At 38.2% G+C, this 18975-nt stretch overlaps 1 protein-coding gene across 5 annotated transcripts in view; it reads left to right on the forward strand.

Annotated features, from left to right (window-relative positions):
- Window positions 1-18975, forward strand: part of lrp4 (low density lipoprotein receptor-related protein 4) — a 95901-nt gene that overhangs the window by 42813 nt on the left and 34113 nt on the right. For 4 of the 5 annotated variants that reach the window (XM_015339362.2, XM_015339363.2, XM_015339366.2 and 1 more), the window contains exons 2-3: window positions 5114-5263; window positions 16518-16634. In XM_015339362.2, the coding sequence (XP_015194848.1) occupies window positions 5114-5263; window positions 16518-16634 (267 nt within the window). The remainder of the gene's footprint in view (window positions 1-5113; window positions 5264-16517; window positions 16635-18975) is intronic. The other variant, XM_015339364.2, reaches the window with a different exon arrangement.

Below are 18975 nucleotides of genomic sequence, written 5' to 3' on the forward strand. Positions count from 1 at the left end.
CACGTTGTAATGCATGGCACCAAGTGTGAGATAATTTAGTGTGTTTAGTTTTGAGGATGCCGATTTGTATTTCTTATGTGCAGCCAGAGTGGAGGATCAAAAAATGATCTTATTTCAAGATTACTCAGTTTGGGCTCTAGGAAGTCCACAAATAAGAAAAATTAGTTTGGGCACAGAAAACAAATAGTGAATAACAAGGTTTCTGTCAGCACTTTTATCCCTTAATGCTTTCAGGAACTATTTCTGTCAATTCTGTTACAAATTAATCCAAAACTTGGACTAATCCCTCGGAAAACTCTTCTTTCTCCATCACAGTGATTGTTTTTGAAACCAATCACCTTTTGCCTTGTCTTAACTAATCTCCTTTGATGTGATTTTTGCCTTCTGCCTCTTCTGACAAGGGCTGAGTAGAAACCTATTAGCTTCGTCCCATACGCTAGCAGCTACCCCCAGCACGCTGGGAATGATATCAGTTACTAAGGCTTGTCATTTCTGTTGCAAAGCTTATTATCTCAAGGATCTTCTGGCTATTGCTCTGCTTGTCGGTAAGGAGATAAGAGTGACCGGAAATCCACCTGCAGTCCTGCCTTTTGTTTACAGTGTAGTTCTGAATATCACAACCCCCCTCCCCCAACAGATCTTTATTTTCAAAATGTATACGTTTGCTGATGTGGAAAATAAGCGATGACATAAACATTGAAGAAGTTAGTTTGGTGGCAGAACTAAATGAAGCTCTAGGAAATGCGGAGGGAGAGCCTGTAAGCGGTTCAGTGAGGGGTAAGTAGAGTATTACAGTGCTGTGCACTGAAGGCATTCTTCAATCTTCTGACCAGCAGCTGATTAGTCACCCTGTCATTGTTTAAAGAAAGCCTTTCGTGCAATATTGGTTCCACCTGATAGTTTAGCAACACTTTATTACCAGTCTCTATCACTATGTTATGATAGTTTTGTCATGTAACAAATCTGTTGAAGTGAAAGGCTTTCTTTTCAAAGTATCCTGTTTCTGTAGCTGCACAAGCGAAAAGTAATTTCATGTGATTCATGCTAGTCATTTTTTTGCTATTGATTTTTTTTTTTACTGAGACTGTGGTTTAAAACTGTATTGATAGAATAGTGCCACTGATACCCAGTTTATATGGATTTTGGGGAACATCCTGCTGGGATCTGAAACTTGGAAACATTTCAGACAAGCAGGAGTCTTGGACTTGTTTACCCCAAATAACATCAGGGACTTTATGATTGGGGACTGTGATCTTGTTGGTAAATGTTCAAATTCAAATACTTATAAGATGAGGTGGGATCTCTTTTGACCCTTTGGAACCTTGTTAAAATGCTAAAATGGCGGCAAAAAGCTGGATCTTGTGATACAATTAAAAAGATACTGAAAAAGCACGAAAGGGATGGGCAGTAGGCTCAGCTTACTCAAAAGGATACACAGTGAAATGTAGCCCTGGGTCAAATACACTACATATCACAGGATTATTGCAACTGATGCTTTAGGGGTTTTTTTTCTTGAAAAATGGCAGCCATTTACAGTACAACTGATGACCTCATGCTATAATTTATTAATTTTAATTACTGAGATTGAAAGCGGTGTTTCACTGGCATGCATTTATGTTAATGTGTTAAAAGGCAGTGTTTCCTGCCAAGGGATTTCACTAGTATATATATATTTTTTAGTCCAGGTTTATTGTATTCCATTGACATTCACTGGTACTATCAATCACCATGCTTCGTGATCAGGATCTGTGACTTGGATTAGAAACCTAACACCTGCCCTTCTGAAAGTACATTTGATGATACTAAAGGGCAAATGCCTTCTAAATAGCAGTGTTTTGGTATTGGTTAGTCCTTGCACTGTAGAAGAACATTTCTCTTACAAGGCTCAAATAATTGTTTGCTTTGATTTTGCAAAGCACATGACCTCTTCATATCTTCTAAAAATACAGTAAAGAATTATATCTGTACTTTATGGACTTTGATCTAGATATGAATTTGCTCTCAACTTTCCACCCTGATTGTAAACTTTTTTATATAAAGTTTTTATGTGTGTATGACAAATGCTGTTCTGTTTAATGTGGCATGGCATGACATAACCATGCAATAATCTAAAAAAAATGGGCTTTAATGTCGTGTTGTGAAAACCCACACATGCCCCAGTTGTCTCGGCCAAGCCTCTATGACTTTTAAAAAATGGCTGGCCTGCTGCAGGATTAAGCACTGTTGGCAGCTGTTTTTAAATCCGCCCATCGTTTCAAAGGAAAGCTCGGCATGGTAAGGTTTCCCAGTCAGTACGACAACAAACTCAGAAATGTTGCTAATAGAATCTTGCCCTCCCAATTAGTTTTTTCCCTTAAACTTTTTTTTATATTCCCCTTTCCTTCGTTCTCCTGGAGTGCAGCTTGGTAGGACTATGAAGGGTGTAAAATTGCCAAGAACACTCCCCCCAGGGTTAGGCTAGCAGTGTGAAAGAAACTGGCCTTGTTTCGAAGGAAAAGCAAGACATTTTTGGGGCTACTTGTAATGAAGACCCCAGCAGGGAAAATGAAGAGAATTCTTTAGAGTATAACATTTCCTTTGTCATGTGTGATGCAATTCATAAGAGGAGGGGGGAAAAATGAAGAAAAGTGAGAATGGGTGAAAAAGGGCCATTAATTTTGTGAAGCTAGAGTGTTTTGAAGGGTTTTTTGCCAGACCTCCTGTGATGACTAATTCCTTTGTGCAGAGTCCAGCAATAAAGACCTTTTCAAAACAAGCAGCTTCCAGCTTCCATGGATTCTCTTTAACAAGTCTTTGAAACAACGCTGATGATTAATTGGCAGATATTGGTCATTTTTCACTTTTAAGTGAATGATACTATTTTAGTCCTTTTCCTCCCCGAATATCAAGACACATGGGTGTCTTATCCCTTTCTGCATATCAAGGCCTATGGGCGTATTGTGTGTAAGCTACATTTTCTCCTCTGAAGCAACACACACACTTGCATTGTTTTTTTAAAGAGAAAAAAGGCCTGTAATTTGTCTTTTCATAGCAAGGTTGCCTGTAAGTTTCTACCACATTAAATTGAATTCAGAAACGCTTTCTCTTCACTGTCACTGGGGAAATTGCAAGGCAAAAGAATGCATCTTGAAGAGATACTTTAATATTTTTCATTGGTTTAGTTGGAATCTCCTGATTCTTGACTATAATATGAAGAACTCTTGTTCTCTTGGGAGATTTAAGGTATTTTCTTTATTATTATTATTAAGACTAGTAAAATAGCTGCAGTCTTTTATGAAAACCATTTCTTTTTTGGCTTTCATTTAAAACTAATATTTTTAGTTTGACATTATGCTTTGAAATGAGCTTTTCTGCAGGACGTGCTGAGTTCTTTCAGTGGTGCTGGTGATATTGGCGTTTCTCTCATCATCATTTCCCATTTGAGCTTCATGTTAGAAATATTACCAGGGTGTCCTTCTTTTTACCAGTTCTCTGAAATGGGTAGACGCCATGACTTTTCTAGATTGGGCTACTGCAATGCATTGCTTGCTCTTGCTGTGAAGCACACAGGAATCGCCCTTAACATGTTTAAAATTTAGCTGCAAAAACCTGGAAGCCATGTATGAAACTTCACTTCCGTTCTAGTCTAGCTGCATTGGCCCCCAGCGTTGAATAGATTTGATATCAAAACCTTTCTCCTGTCCTGCAGAGTACTCTTTCCTGCATTAAAATCTTGCTATGCTATAATACTCCATCTCTACAGCTCTGCTCATTATATTCTACCATGCTGTCCACATGCCACTGTGCAGAAATATCTGTCTACAGAAATGTGCAAAACTTAGGCATCCCCTGTTCTTTTTTAAAAGCAGTTTTAAAGTACATTTCTTAAATTTTTCTTAGAGCAAAATTATTTGAGCCTAAGTACTATTGACTTATCCCATTTATTGTAAAACACATTGAATGTCTTGACATGAAAGCTATAACGTTATGCTGCTGACACTGGTATAAGACAGGATTTATTTTTTTCCGTGATGGTTTATGACAATTAATCATCTTGCAGCGAGGTCCATATTTTGTTCAAGAAGGATGGAAAGTGTTTATTTTAAGCATCCTGTATCCTGTTCAATTTATGTTCATCCAATTAATATGATTTCCAAAATTGTGTTTTATTCTGCACACATACAAAAAAGGAAATTAACACTGTATTTGTAATCTACTTGCATTTATATTCCATTTCACACCAATCCGAATGGTATCAACTTAAAAAGTAAGGGAAGGTTAATTTTTGTAAAATGTGAATGCACCATCATAATACAGCAATAAAAGAAAGCTTAAAATAAAATTAAGGGTATAAAGTAAAATTAAGAGTAAAGTAGTCTGGATATTTCTGTTAAGATCCTTTGGATTAATGAACGTGCGGTCGTAATGATTTTACGCTGAGTTTTGAAACTGTTCAGAAGGATTTGATGCCTGTTTGGGGACCAGACTCTTTACTTAATGCAGTAATTTGTTCATTTGTTTTCCAAGGCAGCTTCTAAGCCAAATACAAAATTTAACTGCTGCAGTTGGCTCTCTCATCCTGTGAGTTATCCCCAGTAGGGGATTGGATCTAAATGCTGTCTGTCAGGATACACTCCTTAATTTGTAGCATAGGAGCTTCAAAAGGGGATTTTCAAGTGTGGCATTTTTAAATACTGTCTAAAACATAAGGAGCCAATGCTTCCATAATGTCCTAGGGGTTTGCTGAAATGCAGAAGTTACTTTCAAATGTATCCTAACTCACTGGTACTGGAACACTTGCTTTTTTCCCTGTAATTGTGAAATCTACATGTCCTATTCAAGATGTACCAGGAAATCAACCCTGTTCTCTTTTCTCCCAAGCTGCTAACTAGTTAAATGCTTATGACAGGCAGGCACTGACCTTTACAGTGAGCACAAGTGGTGACTCAGTAAAAAAAAAAAAGAAATTCACCCTTCAAGAAGACTGTTGCTATAGGACATTGTTTGTGATGTTTACCTATTCCCCACACAGAAAAGACCACATGTGCCTAGCTGCGAAATAAAAACAGGTGTTTGCTCTCCAGGTGCTCCATCAGCCTGGGATCTGCAAGGCTCAACTTGTGTTTCTCTTCAGCAGGTGCAGCAGGAAGTACGCAGTGCTCATGTGGGCGGAATCACTTCACCTGTGCTGTGAGTGCTTTCGGGGAGTGCACATGCATCCCAGCGCAGTGGCAGTGTGATGGAGACAATGACTGTGGGGACCACAGTGACGAAGATGGCTGCAGTGAGTACAATACCACGATGCTTGTGTGCTCAGGCTTTTGGTTTGTTTTAGTGATGCAATGGTGGCGCAGTGGCTAGCATTACTGCCTCAGCACTGAAGCCCTGGGTTTAGTTTCGGACCAGGGGTGCTATCTGCATGGAATTTACCCCCCTTGTCTCCTCCGAATATTCAATTTTCCTCCCACAGTCCATGGGCATATTGGTAGGTTAATTGGCTCTGTGTGCATGTTTGTGTCTGTGTGTGCCCTGCAGTGGACTGGTGTTCCTTCCAGAGTGTACCCTGCCTTGTGCCCTTTGCTTGCTGGGATATAGGCTCTGGCTGTCCTGAATTGGAAGGAGTTAGAAAATGGCTGCATAGATGAATGATTGGTTTTAGTGCTACTGTCTCACAAGTCCAGGGTTCTGGGTTTGATTACAGCCTTAGGAATCTGTGTGGTGTTCACGTGGGCTTTTGCCAAGCACTCAGCTTTCTTTCTGCTTCTCAACGACCTGCTGCTTGGCTATCTGGCTATTCTGAATGAGTTTCCCCTGTGACAGACTGGTCTGCTGTCCATTGGAGAACAGTTGTGTAGGACACACCCGACTTTCCTTGACCCTCATCAGGATAAGTGACTAACTGATCATGGATATATGGTTTGTTTCACTTATCATGAAAGCATAGGAAGGACAATTGGAGGGCATTTTGCACAAAATTACAAAATGATTCTTGCTAATTCTCTTCTCTAATGTGTTTATTTTTTCTAACTAATGTGCTTTTAAATGTAATTGAATCCTATATGTCTGTGCATTGTATGCAAGACTAAAATGACAATAAAACGGGCACCTGGCAAGAATGGATCATTCGATTGCTCTAGGGAATTATTGAACTGAATTCCAAGAGATGAGAAGTAACCCAGAGGAAGACTTGTAAGATGGCAAGATAAAGTAATTAATTTGCAGTAGTGTGTTAGACAGAAGGTCAAGGAAGTGTCTCTGGAAGCTGTTATCCAGTAGTTGGTTGAAAAAGCTTGTGGGGTGGAGCGGTGGCTCTGTGGCTTAGGATCTGCGCCTGTGGCTGGAAGGTTGCTGGTTTGTATCCCGAGGCCGGCAGAGGAATCCAACTCTTGTGGGCCCCTGAGCAAGGCCCTTAACCCCAACTGCTCCAGGGGCACCATATAAATGGCTGACCCTGCGCTCTGACCCCAAGCTTCTCTCACTGTGCTTCTCTCACTTATGGAGAGCAAGCTGGGGTATTCAAAAAGACAGATTCCTAATACAAGAGATTGTATATGGCCAATCAAGTGATCTTATCTTATTATGATAATGGCATGCATGCTTCTGCATGTGAATAAATCGTATTCATTGATACCTTTCAGTGGAGCATGATGCATATATGAAAATACAAGGCCGAAAAACTGTAATTACATTATAACAAACATTTAAAATACCTCTGGCTTGTTTAACACAAAATACTGAAACTCCACACTATGCGACCCGTTCAAGGGCATATCTCTTAAACGTATACACTTAAGGAATAACATTCCAAACAATATCACATTTGTTTTTATTTTAAAAAAATATAATTTTGGAATTTTGGGGGTAATTTTAAAGTTCTAAAAACGTAAGTCATCGCTGCTTTCCTGGAAAACAGTATTGAGAAATGTTTCGTAGTGTTAGGCTCAAATTTGTGGCAGTTCCTGTGAGTCTCCGGGTGTCCAGCAGGTTTGTGTGCTGTCTGTGTTTTTCCCATAGATTTGCTGTGAGGTCTGTTACAAGTGTATCAGGTTACACCTGATCCCAGAGAAACTGCCCTCTTGTCAAAGGTATTTGTACGTGTCGGTTAGACATTGATACCATCTGCTTAAGTAGAGTGTTGTGGTATGATTAACAAAATACACATGGGAAAATACAGTTAAAGGGTACTAAGAAGCTCACCACTGTATTGGTACTTTAAAAAACCCAAAACAATTTCCCTAAACTTAAGAATTCAGACAAAAGTTAAAATATATGCCTTTCAAGGGAGTTGCTCTAACCTGGACAGCTAAAACATAAGAGCACACCTAGCAACTGAAGTCAAGGAGACATTTTGTCCTGTTATAAAACAGTGAAAGATTTATAGGAAAGATACTGTAGATCTGGCACTGTCAATATTGAACTTGCTACAAAATATTCTAATGAGTTCATCTAGTTTGTAACTGTTACACTGGAGCTTTTTGTATTTAACGTGCTGAGAGCCACATTAAAACCATTGTTATCACAGCAAAAGTAAATTTCATTTATAAATACTAATTAGTTGTAATTGTCACTGTTGTCTAATATTGTTTTCTGTAAGCAGTGATTCCTTTTGGTGTTTTTCTTTAATTTTAATCAGGTTTGATATTCAGACAGTTAAATCATCACATCACTCGTGACCAATTAACTCTCTTACTAATAAGGTGATGTAGTGATTTAGTAACAAAGCTGAGCTTAGTGCATCATCGTCAGTTATGAATGACCAATTAATCAAAGTGATGCCAGAAGCATTTAATATATACGCCTGTATAAGTGGAATTATAAATTTCTTTTGATGCCAGTGTATAAACAAAGTACAAATGTCTTGGGAAGCTGTTGCATTAAAAGAGACTAAATTAGAAATTTCAAAACAGCCTTAAATATTGTTTTTAATGTATCCTCAAGACAAGTCTGAATTATTTATAGATTGCTTTTCTGGGTTAGGTGAAGGACAGGCATGCTTTCTGTGATTAAATGCACCCACATTTGTTGCATCATGGCTTCAGTCCAAGAACTATGCAATTCAAGGGCTGCAGTACTGTTATTAGGAACACAGCTGAATAATACATAGAAAATAATACATGTCATTCTTATGTGCTCAGATTTCATTTAATTCTGAGCACAAGAATTTGCTCTGTTTTGACTTTAAAAATATCAGACTGAAATCATGATGTTTTCTTAAAGGATTCGTAATAGGTTACAATAACATTCACTGCTGCCCCCTTTTAAATACCTGTTTAGCGATGCAGACTTTATGCTTTTCTGATAATAGATGCTTTAGTCCTCATTTGTATTTACCAAAAGACTAAAAAAATGCCTTTCTTGACAGATTGACCTCCCTGTTAAAAATGTTCAACCTCTTTACTTTAAGTACCTAAACAGATAAAAGTTAAACACTTTTGTCTCTAAAGCCAACATGGTTCTACTTAAGCTTAATGTGGTCAAAGAATGTTAAAATACCCAAATGCAGGTTTGATTGTAGCTGTTTATTTTTCTGAGTAAATTTGATAAGAAGTGAAAGTGAAATTCTGATTTTCTTTTTCAAGCAGATTTTGACAGGGACAGCATCTTATTTCAATGAAGAATAATACTTCATAAATTTATTCTGACTGTCTCTGAAGTATGTAGTATATTCATATCCTATCCTCAGAAAATGATTTATTTCACAGCAATTTCAAGTAATGTGCCATTTATAAAGTGTAGTATGCAATTTCTAAAGTGGAGATGATTACAGCCAGCAGAACAAGAGATTTTGTATACCACAATTATGAAAATATTTTGTGTCTTTTCATAAAACTAACGTTTTATAACAATAGATAGAATTCCCCCAACCAAACTACAGTATGGAAAAGATGAGAGATAACTACTTTCTTCTCTTTGTTTAGAATGTCACATGTAGTTTTATTTTCTCATTCATATATTTTGTAACTTCAAGCTTGTACAGTATAATCTTGTAGCATTTAAACTTTTATGTGAAAGCAGAGGAGATAAAATTTCTGAGCAAATTGCTTTTCTTAAGTTTATCTTAAGTGAACCATCTATCTTAAACCAGTAAAAAAATATTCATCTTTAACTGGGCTAATATTAGTGATATATACAGTTAATCTGTATTTAAGAAGGGCAAGTTCAGATTTTCAGGGCCAGCCTCTTAATTAGTGTAGGTAACATTAAATTAATGTATAAATCAATGTAATCAACTTTACAATTGCCATTTTCAGAGACAGGCTTCTTCAGTGTTACATTTCATTTTGTAACAGCAATTTCCCTGTGTTATAAAATTCAATTAAAACCCGTGTGCATTTAGATCGGTTTCATCACTACATTCCACTAAGGCTTCTCATGTGGTGATTGATTTCAGACTTAATTAGCTTCAAAGATTGGCTTCAGGATTTATGGTATAAGATTGTAACACATGCAGAAATATACTGATCCTAGATAAAGTGCATTTGGCACTGCAGTGCTTTATGAAAAGATCGAGTTTAATTGATGGTGGATACCATGGATACATGTTCTTCTGGAGTTGAAACAAATTCTTTCTGGTGCAGTGACTTTTTTAAAAAGAAGCGCTACTGCTGTTTTCTACTGTGGTCTTTTGCATGGAAGCCCAGCATTTTCGGAAGGGTTAAAAGGAGCTAGTTCCGGCATTGACAGAGCACTTGTCCACAGGATGACAAATGGTACTGTACGTGTGGCAGGAAAAATACTGAAACAATAGTGATAGTGTTTAAAAAGAAATTAGCAGCACTGCCCTAACCACGGGAGGGTGGAACAAAAGCTGCAAATGTGATATAAAAATCCTAGTGCGTTCTGTGGGGGTTTCAAGTTAAGTCCTATCCATTTGCTCTACTTTCTGCTTTCTTCACTTCATCCTCGTGCTAAGATTCTTTGCCTTCAGAACATAAATTGAGGCCAGCACTGTGGCTGTCTCATTCACCATGCAGTTCCCCTGCTGAGTTGAAAGGCTTCAGCACTGAGACTGCTAAGGGGGCAAGTTGAGGGGGGGTGAAAAGGAGATGAAATAGATTTTTTTTAACTTGAAAGCTCTCTCCCCACCCCTCCCACCCCCCAACAAAAATGGAAGAAAGTCAGTATAATACTCAGATAAAGCAGGGAAGTGCAAGACTGATGAACATATAGCATTGCCAGCCTGATTTTAGCGACTGGGGCGCTAGGGCCCTGCTGGTTTTGGCTGGTCCAAACTAGATTGCTGTTCTCAGTAATCCCTCTTCTTATAGAACTTGGCCAATCAGAATGATACTCTTCCTGTGGGTATGCTTGAAACCAGCATGAGCTAAGAACATCTCTTAAAAGAAGATTATGAACAATATTTATCAGTTTCACCTCAGGGGAGCTGTTTTCTGTTAATGCTGTTATCTTCATTGGTGGAGAAAGCCAACAGCGAAGGAATTCTACAATTGTTTTGTCCTAGGGTTTAATTCTTATTTGCATTGTAAATTTGCATAATCCCTCCATCGCAGAAAACTTTCTGGCAGCTGACCACAGTAAACTTGTGTAGTTCTAAAGTAAAGGCAGCCACCTTCTCTCTAAATATTTACTCCTACTGTATATAGGCATGAGTGAGTGGAGGACATGTGATGGATAAAACCTAATTGCAAAGTAAAAGGAATAAAGAAAAATGCACTTTAAACAAATCTGTCTCCAAGTTGCCAGCCATATTCAGGTAATCTATTGTAAATCATGTCAGGTTGCAGTCTTTTAAAAAAAATATTTACAAAATATTTACAATTTTCTTCTGCCCAAGTTGGGAGTACGTCAGAGCTTTAATCTTTTGTAAGCATTTGAATACATTCCTTCACTTCTGATTTTAATTGGTGCTGTTTTTCCTTACTGTTATTGAAATTTTATTTAAAATTGTGTATTTCTCAAACATTTTTACAAACACACCATGCAAGTCATACTGTTCTTTGTAATATGTTATAAATAATTGGAAATGTCAAACATGACAGGATTATTCTGTTTGACAGTAACCTTTTAGGATTTTTAAAATAAACACCATGGGGTTCTCAGCCTTGTGATCCATTAGTTGGACTGGTGTTTTGGTAATTTAATCATGTCAAAGCAGTGCTATGTCTAATCAACAGAATAACTATGAGAATTACTTGTGAAGAGTCACGATGAGCTACTGGACATAAAGAATCTTTTACAGAAGCTTTATGTCAGTTTTATCAGCTGTTGTTGATAACTTTATCCTTAATTCCAAGTTGAATCCACCTGGATAATGTTTTTCCTTATTTCCTACACAAAAAATGTGTAATGGCTATATAACTCACTGTGACATCCCGGGCTTTGATGGTTGCAGAAGTCCTAAATTGCCACATTAATGAGATAGTTGTTTGGAAACGGGTAAACAGGTGATCACACCTGATGAAAATAAAAGACAAGCATCATTATGCCCTACTTATCAAGAGAACACTACCTTTGTCCAATTTATGTTATAGCAGCATCTCAGCCAATGTCTTCTTTAGCGACAAATCAGGTTTTTGTGTAGACCACCCTGATGGACAGGGCAAGTGTGGTGCAGATGTGCAGAATAATATGCTGATTGTTGCGTACAACAGATTGATTGATGGGGATATCCAGCTTTGATGGTCTGGGCAGGAGTGTCTAGTCGACTTGTGATTATTGACAGTCTGACTGCACAGCGCTGCATTGATCAAGTTCTGAGACCTCACGTGCTCACTTCCTGCGGGCTTATGCTGATATGGTAACGTTCCAGCTGGACAACACTCGTCTTCCTGTAGCTTCTGTAGCAAAGGCTTTCATGCGAGAGGAGACTGGGACAGCTGTGCAAGCAGTACCTTACTCCCCAGGCTTGAGGTTCATTGAACATTTGTGGGATGAGCTTGGACAATGTGTGGCAACTGATATGGCCCAAAACCAGTGAACAGGGGTCTGCTTGTCTAGCACTAAAAGAGAAATGAAAAACCATAAGCTTATAATAGGGTCTAGCAGTGGCCACACACTATTAACCTGTGATTTTCAGTGTGAATTTTCACCCTTGACACCCTGTTGATGAGGAATGTTCAATACAATTGTCAGCCCTCTGCTACAAGTAGATCGTCATTTTCAGTAAAATAATTTGCATGTTAAAATTATTGGTCTATAGAAGACAGATTCTTCAAGTGTTATTTTAAGCAATTTTAAACCACAAATAAGAGAAATATGCTTTCTTTATACAAACTAATGTGAGTTAGGGAGTTCTGACAGTAATTTTTTCACCAGAATGAGGATCATGGGTTTGTCATTAAGACTTTCCTCTGAGCGCCACTATATGCATGATGCATCTTCACAAAAGAGGGCTTTGTAGAGTAGGTGACTTCAAAGAGAATGCTTAGTCTTGCAATCCAGCCAATTTAAGGAAGCTAAGATCTGGTGAGACAGCAGTTTAAACGACAAGTTCAGTGATCTGAGGTCTCTCACACCTACCATTGTTGTGTCTAGAGGGTGCCAAACATAACAGGAAAAAGCCCAAGTACACTATAAAAGTACATTAAGTACATGATTAACAATTCTGTCAGGAGGGAAATTCCATTTTTGTAATCTCCACTGAAAAAAAATATAAGGATGCAATTACAATATTATTAAAGTATTTGAAGTGGGGATTACATCTATAGTGTTGTCTCATTGTAGAATGCAAGTATTCTAGATGAAATACAGGAAGATTTGAACATGGTGCACAGTAGTTGAAGGAATCCCAGGTAGAGACCTGTAGCATGCTGGATAGGGTGATGTGACGATTCTCCTGGTAGATGATGATCCATGTGTGTAAATTACATTTACAGAATGCTCTTATTTTCCCTGATGATACCAAAGTATTCCTGCAAATTATAAGGTTCTTGGGATTAGAATATTTTAAGTATATATCCATCAACATGGAAAATACCCATTCAGAACACCTTCTCATGTGCAAGTGCAGTATTTAAAAGGGAACGTAGGCTGTTGTTAGAGTTGATGTTTCCAGCACTTTTTGCTGGTCTCAATAAGTCATATCCCATGAGAGTCATGTATTATTCTGGTTGCAGAAATGGCTGAAGAGACTAAAAGCTCATTGACATACATTATGGGCTAAAGAATATTTAGCTAAATGTATTGCTGCATATTGGCAGCCTGTATGGTGGGGCGAGTCACATGTTCCTTTGTCTCCTTAATGCCATGGAAATTAGGATAAGCTCTGGTCCAATGAGTCCATGTGGCTTGGATATGGGAGTTGCCTACCTCCTGCTGCCCTTCTGGATATTTTGTATCTTGTGTGTTTCAAATTGACCTTTCATGTAACACAATCACATTTTTTAGCGTAATGTGTTAAGGTCCCATTTTTGTCGCAAACTTGGTTCTGTTTATGCTTGATTCTGGGAAGCCTGCTTAATATGTGGGTCTGTCTTGTTTTGGGTTTTAATAAATACAGAGGCTCTAATCTTGTTTCTCATTTTGATGCAACAGTTAAATATTTTCATGGAGAAGAAGATTAAATAGCAAAACTGATATGCAAACATTCTTATTTTCTTTGGCACTTTCCCACACTAAGATATTAAGAAATCTTTGTTTAAATAAATTGTTTCTAGGAATGAAATCGTGTTGCTGTTGACAGTGTAAATAACCAAAAAAACAGACATTCTTTTTTACCAGTAAGAGCTGCTAATCATTCTTAAAGTATTCAGTGTAAAAACATGCTGAAAATATAATTAAGGTAAATGGCATGCATGTAAGGATAATTAATGCCTGTAATCTTCCAAACCTGCTATAGAGATGTTGCATTTTTTCAATTCAGGAGGTCATGTCTGAATGTTTAAAGTATTTGTTGGAAATGTCAGGGTGTTAGTTTTGCAAATAAAGTACTACTTTATTTTTCAGCTTTTATTTAACTTTCAAAATATTTTATTCTTTGTTTTAGGATTGTAGCAGAACTTTGGATAGTGTTTCAAATAAAAAAATGCAATTTGTGTTGCCAAGAAACTGAGATGTTAACTGCCCTTTCATAGATTGTTTTTGTTGGTGGAGGTGAAATGGAATTCAATTCCTCAGTTTGTTTGCCCAGTCTCACTTGGTTTAACCTTGTACTTGTACTGGAGGAATGTTTGTTCAAGTTGCGTTAAATCAAATGGAAGGTTTAAAGGTTGCATGGCAAGTAGGATGTTTCTTGTCATTACGAAAAGATCTGTTGTGTGGATATACGATGTGGCAGTTTTGGAAGGAACCATCACGCATGTAAAAGACAGTGCCAGTCTTGTGCTGCCTGTGTGGTACATGGCGCGACATTCAGAACCCCGAGAGAAGCAGATTTATGTGCAGCTAGTTGAAAGTGGGAAAGCAGTTTTTACCATTGTACCATCTCTGGTATTTTATTGGGAACTCCTGTAGTTCCAGAAGGTCAGAAGTCAGGCGTTGTAAATAGGATTGGAAGATTGAAGTGGAGGGGGAAATTCATTCCCTGTGAAAACCTTAATGGGTCACTTCAGATCGCTCCAGAAATGGTCTCGAGTGACTGTACATCTGTTTTTTTACTTCGTTGGGTTTAATGGTAAGCAGTGTTCAGCCCAAATATATGAGTCCCTGCCTTCCAGAAAAACAAGACCTTCTTTACCTGGGGTCTTGTATTCTGATTTAACATACTAATGACATGTCCCAATAAAAATGGTTTATACCCTAAGTTCACTTAAAGAACAGGCATTGGTAAAGTATAGGATTGCAGTGTTTTATTGGATGTTTCATATTTCAGCAGCTAGCACCAGTTTCCTGTGTGTTAGTGGAAATATATGGGGCTGACTGAGTTCAGTTGTCTTTTCAGACAGCTTCAATAATTTGAGGATGTAATTTGAGGAAGCTAGGGATCAGGATTAATTTCTGTTTTAGGAATGTACAAAACTGAAAGACGATTCTTGCTAGTCATGCTGAAACCATTATTCTTTCATAGTAAAGATGTGAAAAGCAAGGACAGATGAATTTTTAACTTTGTAGGGTAAAGGAAGAATAGAGGCTTTTTCAATGCTGGAAGAGGCCTGTTCTATTTCTGAAGAAAAAGATCGCATGATCTGGTTACAGTGATAAACAAGATTTCAAAAAGCTGATAAAAAGAGTCCGAAAAGAAACACATAAACACGTGATGGGGTGGTGTATTGTTTTGGTCCATGCAGACATTAGGAATCTCTGCATGGGTATTTTTCATGCCCTAGTATAGAATCAATAAAACCAAATCAATTAGTTTGGTTGCAAGAGTGTGTAAATAAAGTTATAATCCTTCCTTGTACCTGTTGCTTACCGAGATAGGCTTCATCTCCTCCATGACCCCGAATTAGGTAAAGTGGTTAGCCCAATAGGGACCAGTTCATTAAAACTCTGCTTTACTTGACTGGTAATCATAGTGGAAGCTGACTGGTGAGCAGTTTAAACTAATTTCTGCTAGAACCAAGTGCACTTTCCACTATAGCCTGACCATAAGTATTTTACTTTTTTATTCTCCTTCTGTGGTGTTTTAGTTAACCTTTGCTTTATTGTTAAAATAAATTGCTGTAAATCTATGGAAGGCATTTGCTCTTTTTCTGGTGGAAGGTAGAAGATATGGGAATTGGATAAACAACATCTTTCCAGATGTGCACATTTCACCTTGGTATTGTGCTGTAAGTATGTCCGTACTGAACAGGTGCAGGTTTCTGCAAATCAAATGTTATTTCTTTTGCAAGGAAGTGGTGATGTGATGTTTATTAACACAGGCCCTTTAATCGATCGGTTGTAGTGTTGCAAAAGATATGTATTCAAACAAAGTATCTGAAGAAGTGGCTAGTAACAAGTACTTGGTTGAGTGGCCATTAGATAATTTAGGGAATATGTTAACAGTTAGACCTCTGCTTCATCTTAACAGCCTTGAGACTCAGCAGCGCCTCTCCAGAAGATGGCCTGTTGTGGTTTGTGTGGTAAATGTAGCTGAGGTATTGTAAGTGCATGTTTATTAGCCATAAGTGTCCCATTCATGCATGAGTATGCAGGCAGATGCTGAGGCCTTCCCCCTTGAGACTTTGCCCTTTGAATGCCAGGGAAACGGAAAAGTATTCCATTAAACTCTTGATTTCTTCACCCCCAGTGGTCCCAGGGTTTTTAGTTGCCTTCTCATGTTCAAGTCGGTGTTTAAAAGTCTCTTGCACATAGCATAAGAGAGGGCTACCTCTTGTTGTGTAATTTTGGGGACAGCAGTATTTTTGCTATGGTTTTCCTGGACCACTCAAGCTCTCCATGGTCTCGGAGGCAAAATGCTGTTCTTTTCAAACAGTAGGATACCGTTCATTAGAAATTAGGCCTCAATGCTTCACGTTTTGAATTACGGCAAGACTAGCCATTTTCTCTGAGGTACTGTACAGTAATCAGCGAACAGAACAGTGGTGCTGTATTAATCTGCAGTGTTAATTAACATGGCATCAGCTGTGGTGGTGTAGAATTCTGTGAGATTCTATGTAAATAAGTCTTCACCATTAATGACACCTCCCTTCTTTCAGTGCTCCCCACTTGCTCCCCCTTGGACTTCCACTGTGATAATGGCAAGTGTATCCGGCGCTCCTGGGTGTGCGATGGGGACAACGACTGCGAAGACGATTCGGACGAACAAGACTGCCGTAAGCATTTCTCTTTTTCTTTGTGGAGTAGCACTTGTTCTGTGAAGCTGTTTATGATCTTTTAATGTAAAGGTTAAGAATAAAAAAGCATGCTTCATATTTCAAAATCAGCCCTCTTTTTATTAAAGATTATGATTTTTCTCTGGAAGGTTAGCACCTGATTTGTGGTTACACTTTGGCTATGGAACATCTGTACATAAAGCTTTTGTCCATAGGATTATGTGGTCGCAAATTCTAATGTCTGTGAATTTGTCCTCCTTTAATTTATAGGAAGTGTGAGAGATGGTGATTTTTGCCCATTTAGCCTTTATGGCAGCTACTAGTAAATTAATAGTAACTAACTAGTTGCATAGATATTATCCAGTCATTTCTTCAAAGAAGATGTGTATACAAGAGCCGGTAACCAGTGCAGCCACTGCACCTGTCTTCTGGGGATGTTATGGGTTGACCTTTGCCTGGAGCAGTGCTCAGTGGTTGATGGGACACAGCTGGAGGAGACAGCTCATAGGGGGCTTGTAAAGGCTGGGAAATAACACACAAGGTACACAGCATTGTGTCTTCATGTAAGCTACTTGCTGTTATCAAAGCTTTCTGGCTTTCTGAAGAATGCCTGATGCAGGACGAATCTTGTGCTCTGGTTGCTGTGACAGCTCTGTACCTTATTCTGTAGATTCTAATCTCTAGTGACCTAGACGTTACCACGCAACCAGGACTGCACTGACAACACAGTACAGACCGTTACCATGTTACTGCATACCTCGGCGATATGCAGAGTGACAGTGGTTGTATGGTAGTTCACTGGCAGCTGCTGTAAAAAAACACTACAGACTATTCGCCGCTACCACAAACGTAACAGCCTATAGAAAAAGAATTTTGGCTGGGAGATATTCATATAACAAAAGAGTATTTGAACCAATCACAATGGACAGTTTTTGACGCCTCTCAGTAGGTTTTGTTTTTATCCACAATATGCAGCAAATGTTGTAGCTATGCAGTAATCATACTGTGCTGTGATGGGCCATGAGTCGTTGTTGGTGCACCCGTGGTCACTTGACAATGCCATGTAACCCCTCAGTTGTGCAGGGGTATATCAGGCATGCAAGGTGGTCTGACTTCATTCTCCATGCTTTCTAAAAATACGACCTGAGTGTGGAATAAAAAATCATTCCGTCAGGTGTGCTGTAGCTTTGTTTTTAGTAAACTTATTATTTGTTTGGTCTCTATGGCTTTACCAGGGGTTTGGCATTTGTGACCGAGCACTGCATGGATCAGGGAAGTAGAAAATCCCACCCTCTCCGATGGGAATAACAGATATTCAATCTAAGTTTACCTAACACCAGGAATTTCTATACTTCTCTTGACTGAGGAGGCCTGTTTTCTTCTCTTCCAGTGAAGTACATTTTGCCTTTTTTATATTATGGATTTTTTGTACCATCTGTTATGCTTTTTAGGTCTGTGATATTGGCGGGCCGATTCTTGCTCATTCCAAAAGTACTTGTAGCCAGCTTTTGTGGACATTTGCCATTGCAAGTATTGTAAATTCAGAACATGCTGCGCCTGGGATAAAGTAGTATGTCTGACCCATATTTTAAAAATCCAGACGGAGAAAGTGCAATGTTACGGGGGTCTGTCTGGCACGAGCCAGTGATAAATTTTTAATTTGAGTGTGCAGTACAATTTTCCTTTTTGTTTTGTCTCCTTGTTATTATTTAATGCCTTTTCTCTCTCTCACCCCTATGGTTTTTATTATTTAAAGTGCTTTAAGAAAATAACACATGCTTCAATTGAGCTCAGCAGGATGTAAAATTTTAAAACAACCAACAGTGAGTAACAAGCCTGAAACGTACCTTGTAAACAGTAATTCTTCAAGCCAAATGATTTGGATTCATCCAAGCTGTAAAATATATACTTTATGTGGCTTTGTTTTTAGTTTGTTTTATGTACGGCAGATTTTGTCTTTGTAAGCATTATTGTAAGGGAACTTAATCAAGCTACTATCGTCTGGCTTTTTTAGAAGTTAAGAATCTTGTAATAAGGAGCATTTACAGCATCTTAAGACATAATGAATAGCTGCTGATGACTTTCCATCTCCGTCTGTTCAAGTTTAATGATGTTAATGTGATATTCTCAGGGTTATACTGGTGTCTGTCCTCGTGTTTTTTAAGTGGAAAAACATAACAGTATGAAAGATATTTTAAATGATATATATTGTGTATTGTTGTTGTTGTTGTTGTTGTTGTTGTTGTTGTTGTTGTTGTTATTATTGAACCTATATCTTCAAAATATGTTCAAGAAGAGAAGGAAAAATAGTGACACTTGCTTTGCCTTCTACCGATGTGTT

The sequence above is a fragment of the Lepisosteus oculatus genome, chromosome 21, assembly GCF_040954835.1.
Source record: "Lepisosteus oculatus isolate fLepOcu1 chromosome 21, fLepOcu1.hap2, whole genome shotgun sequence".
NCBI classification, from domain to species: Eukaryota; Metazoa; Chordata; class Actinopteri; order Semionotiformes; family Lepisosteidae; genus Lepisosteus; species Lepisosteus oculatus.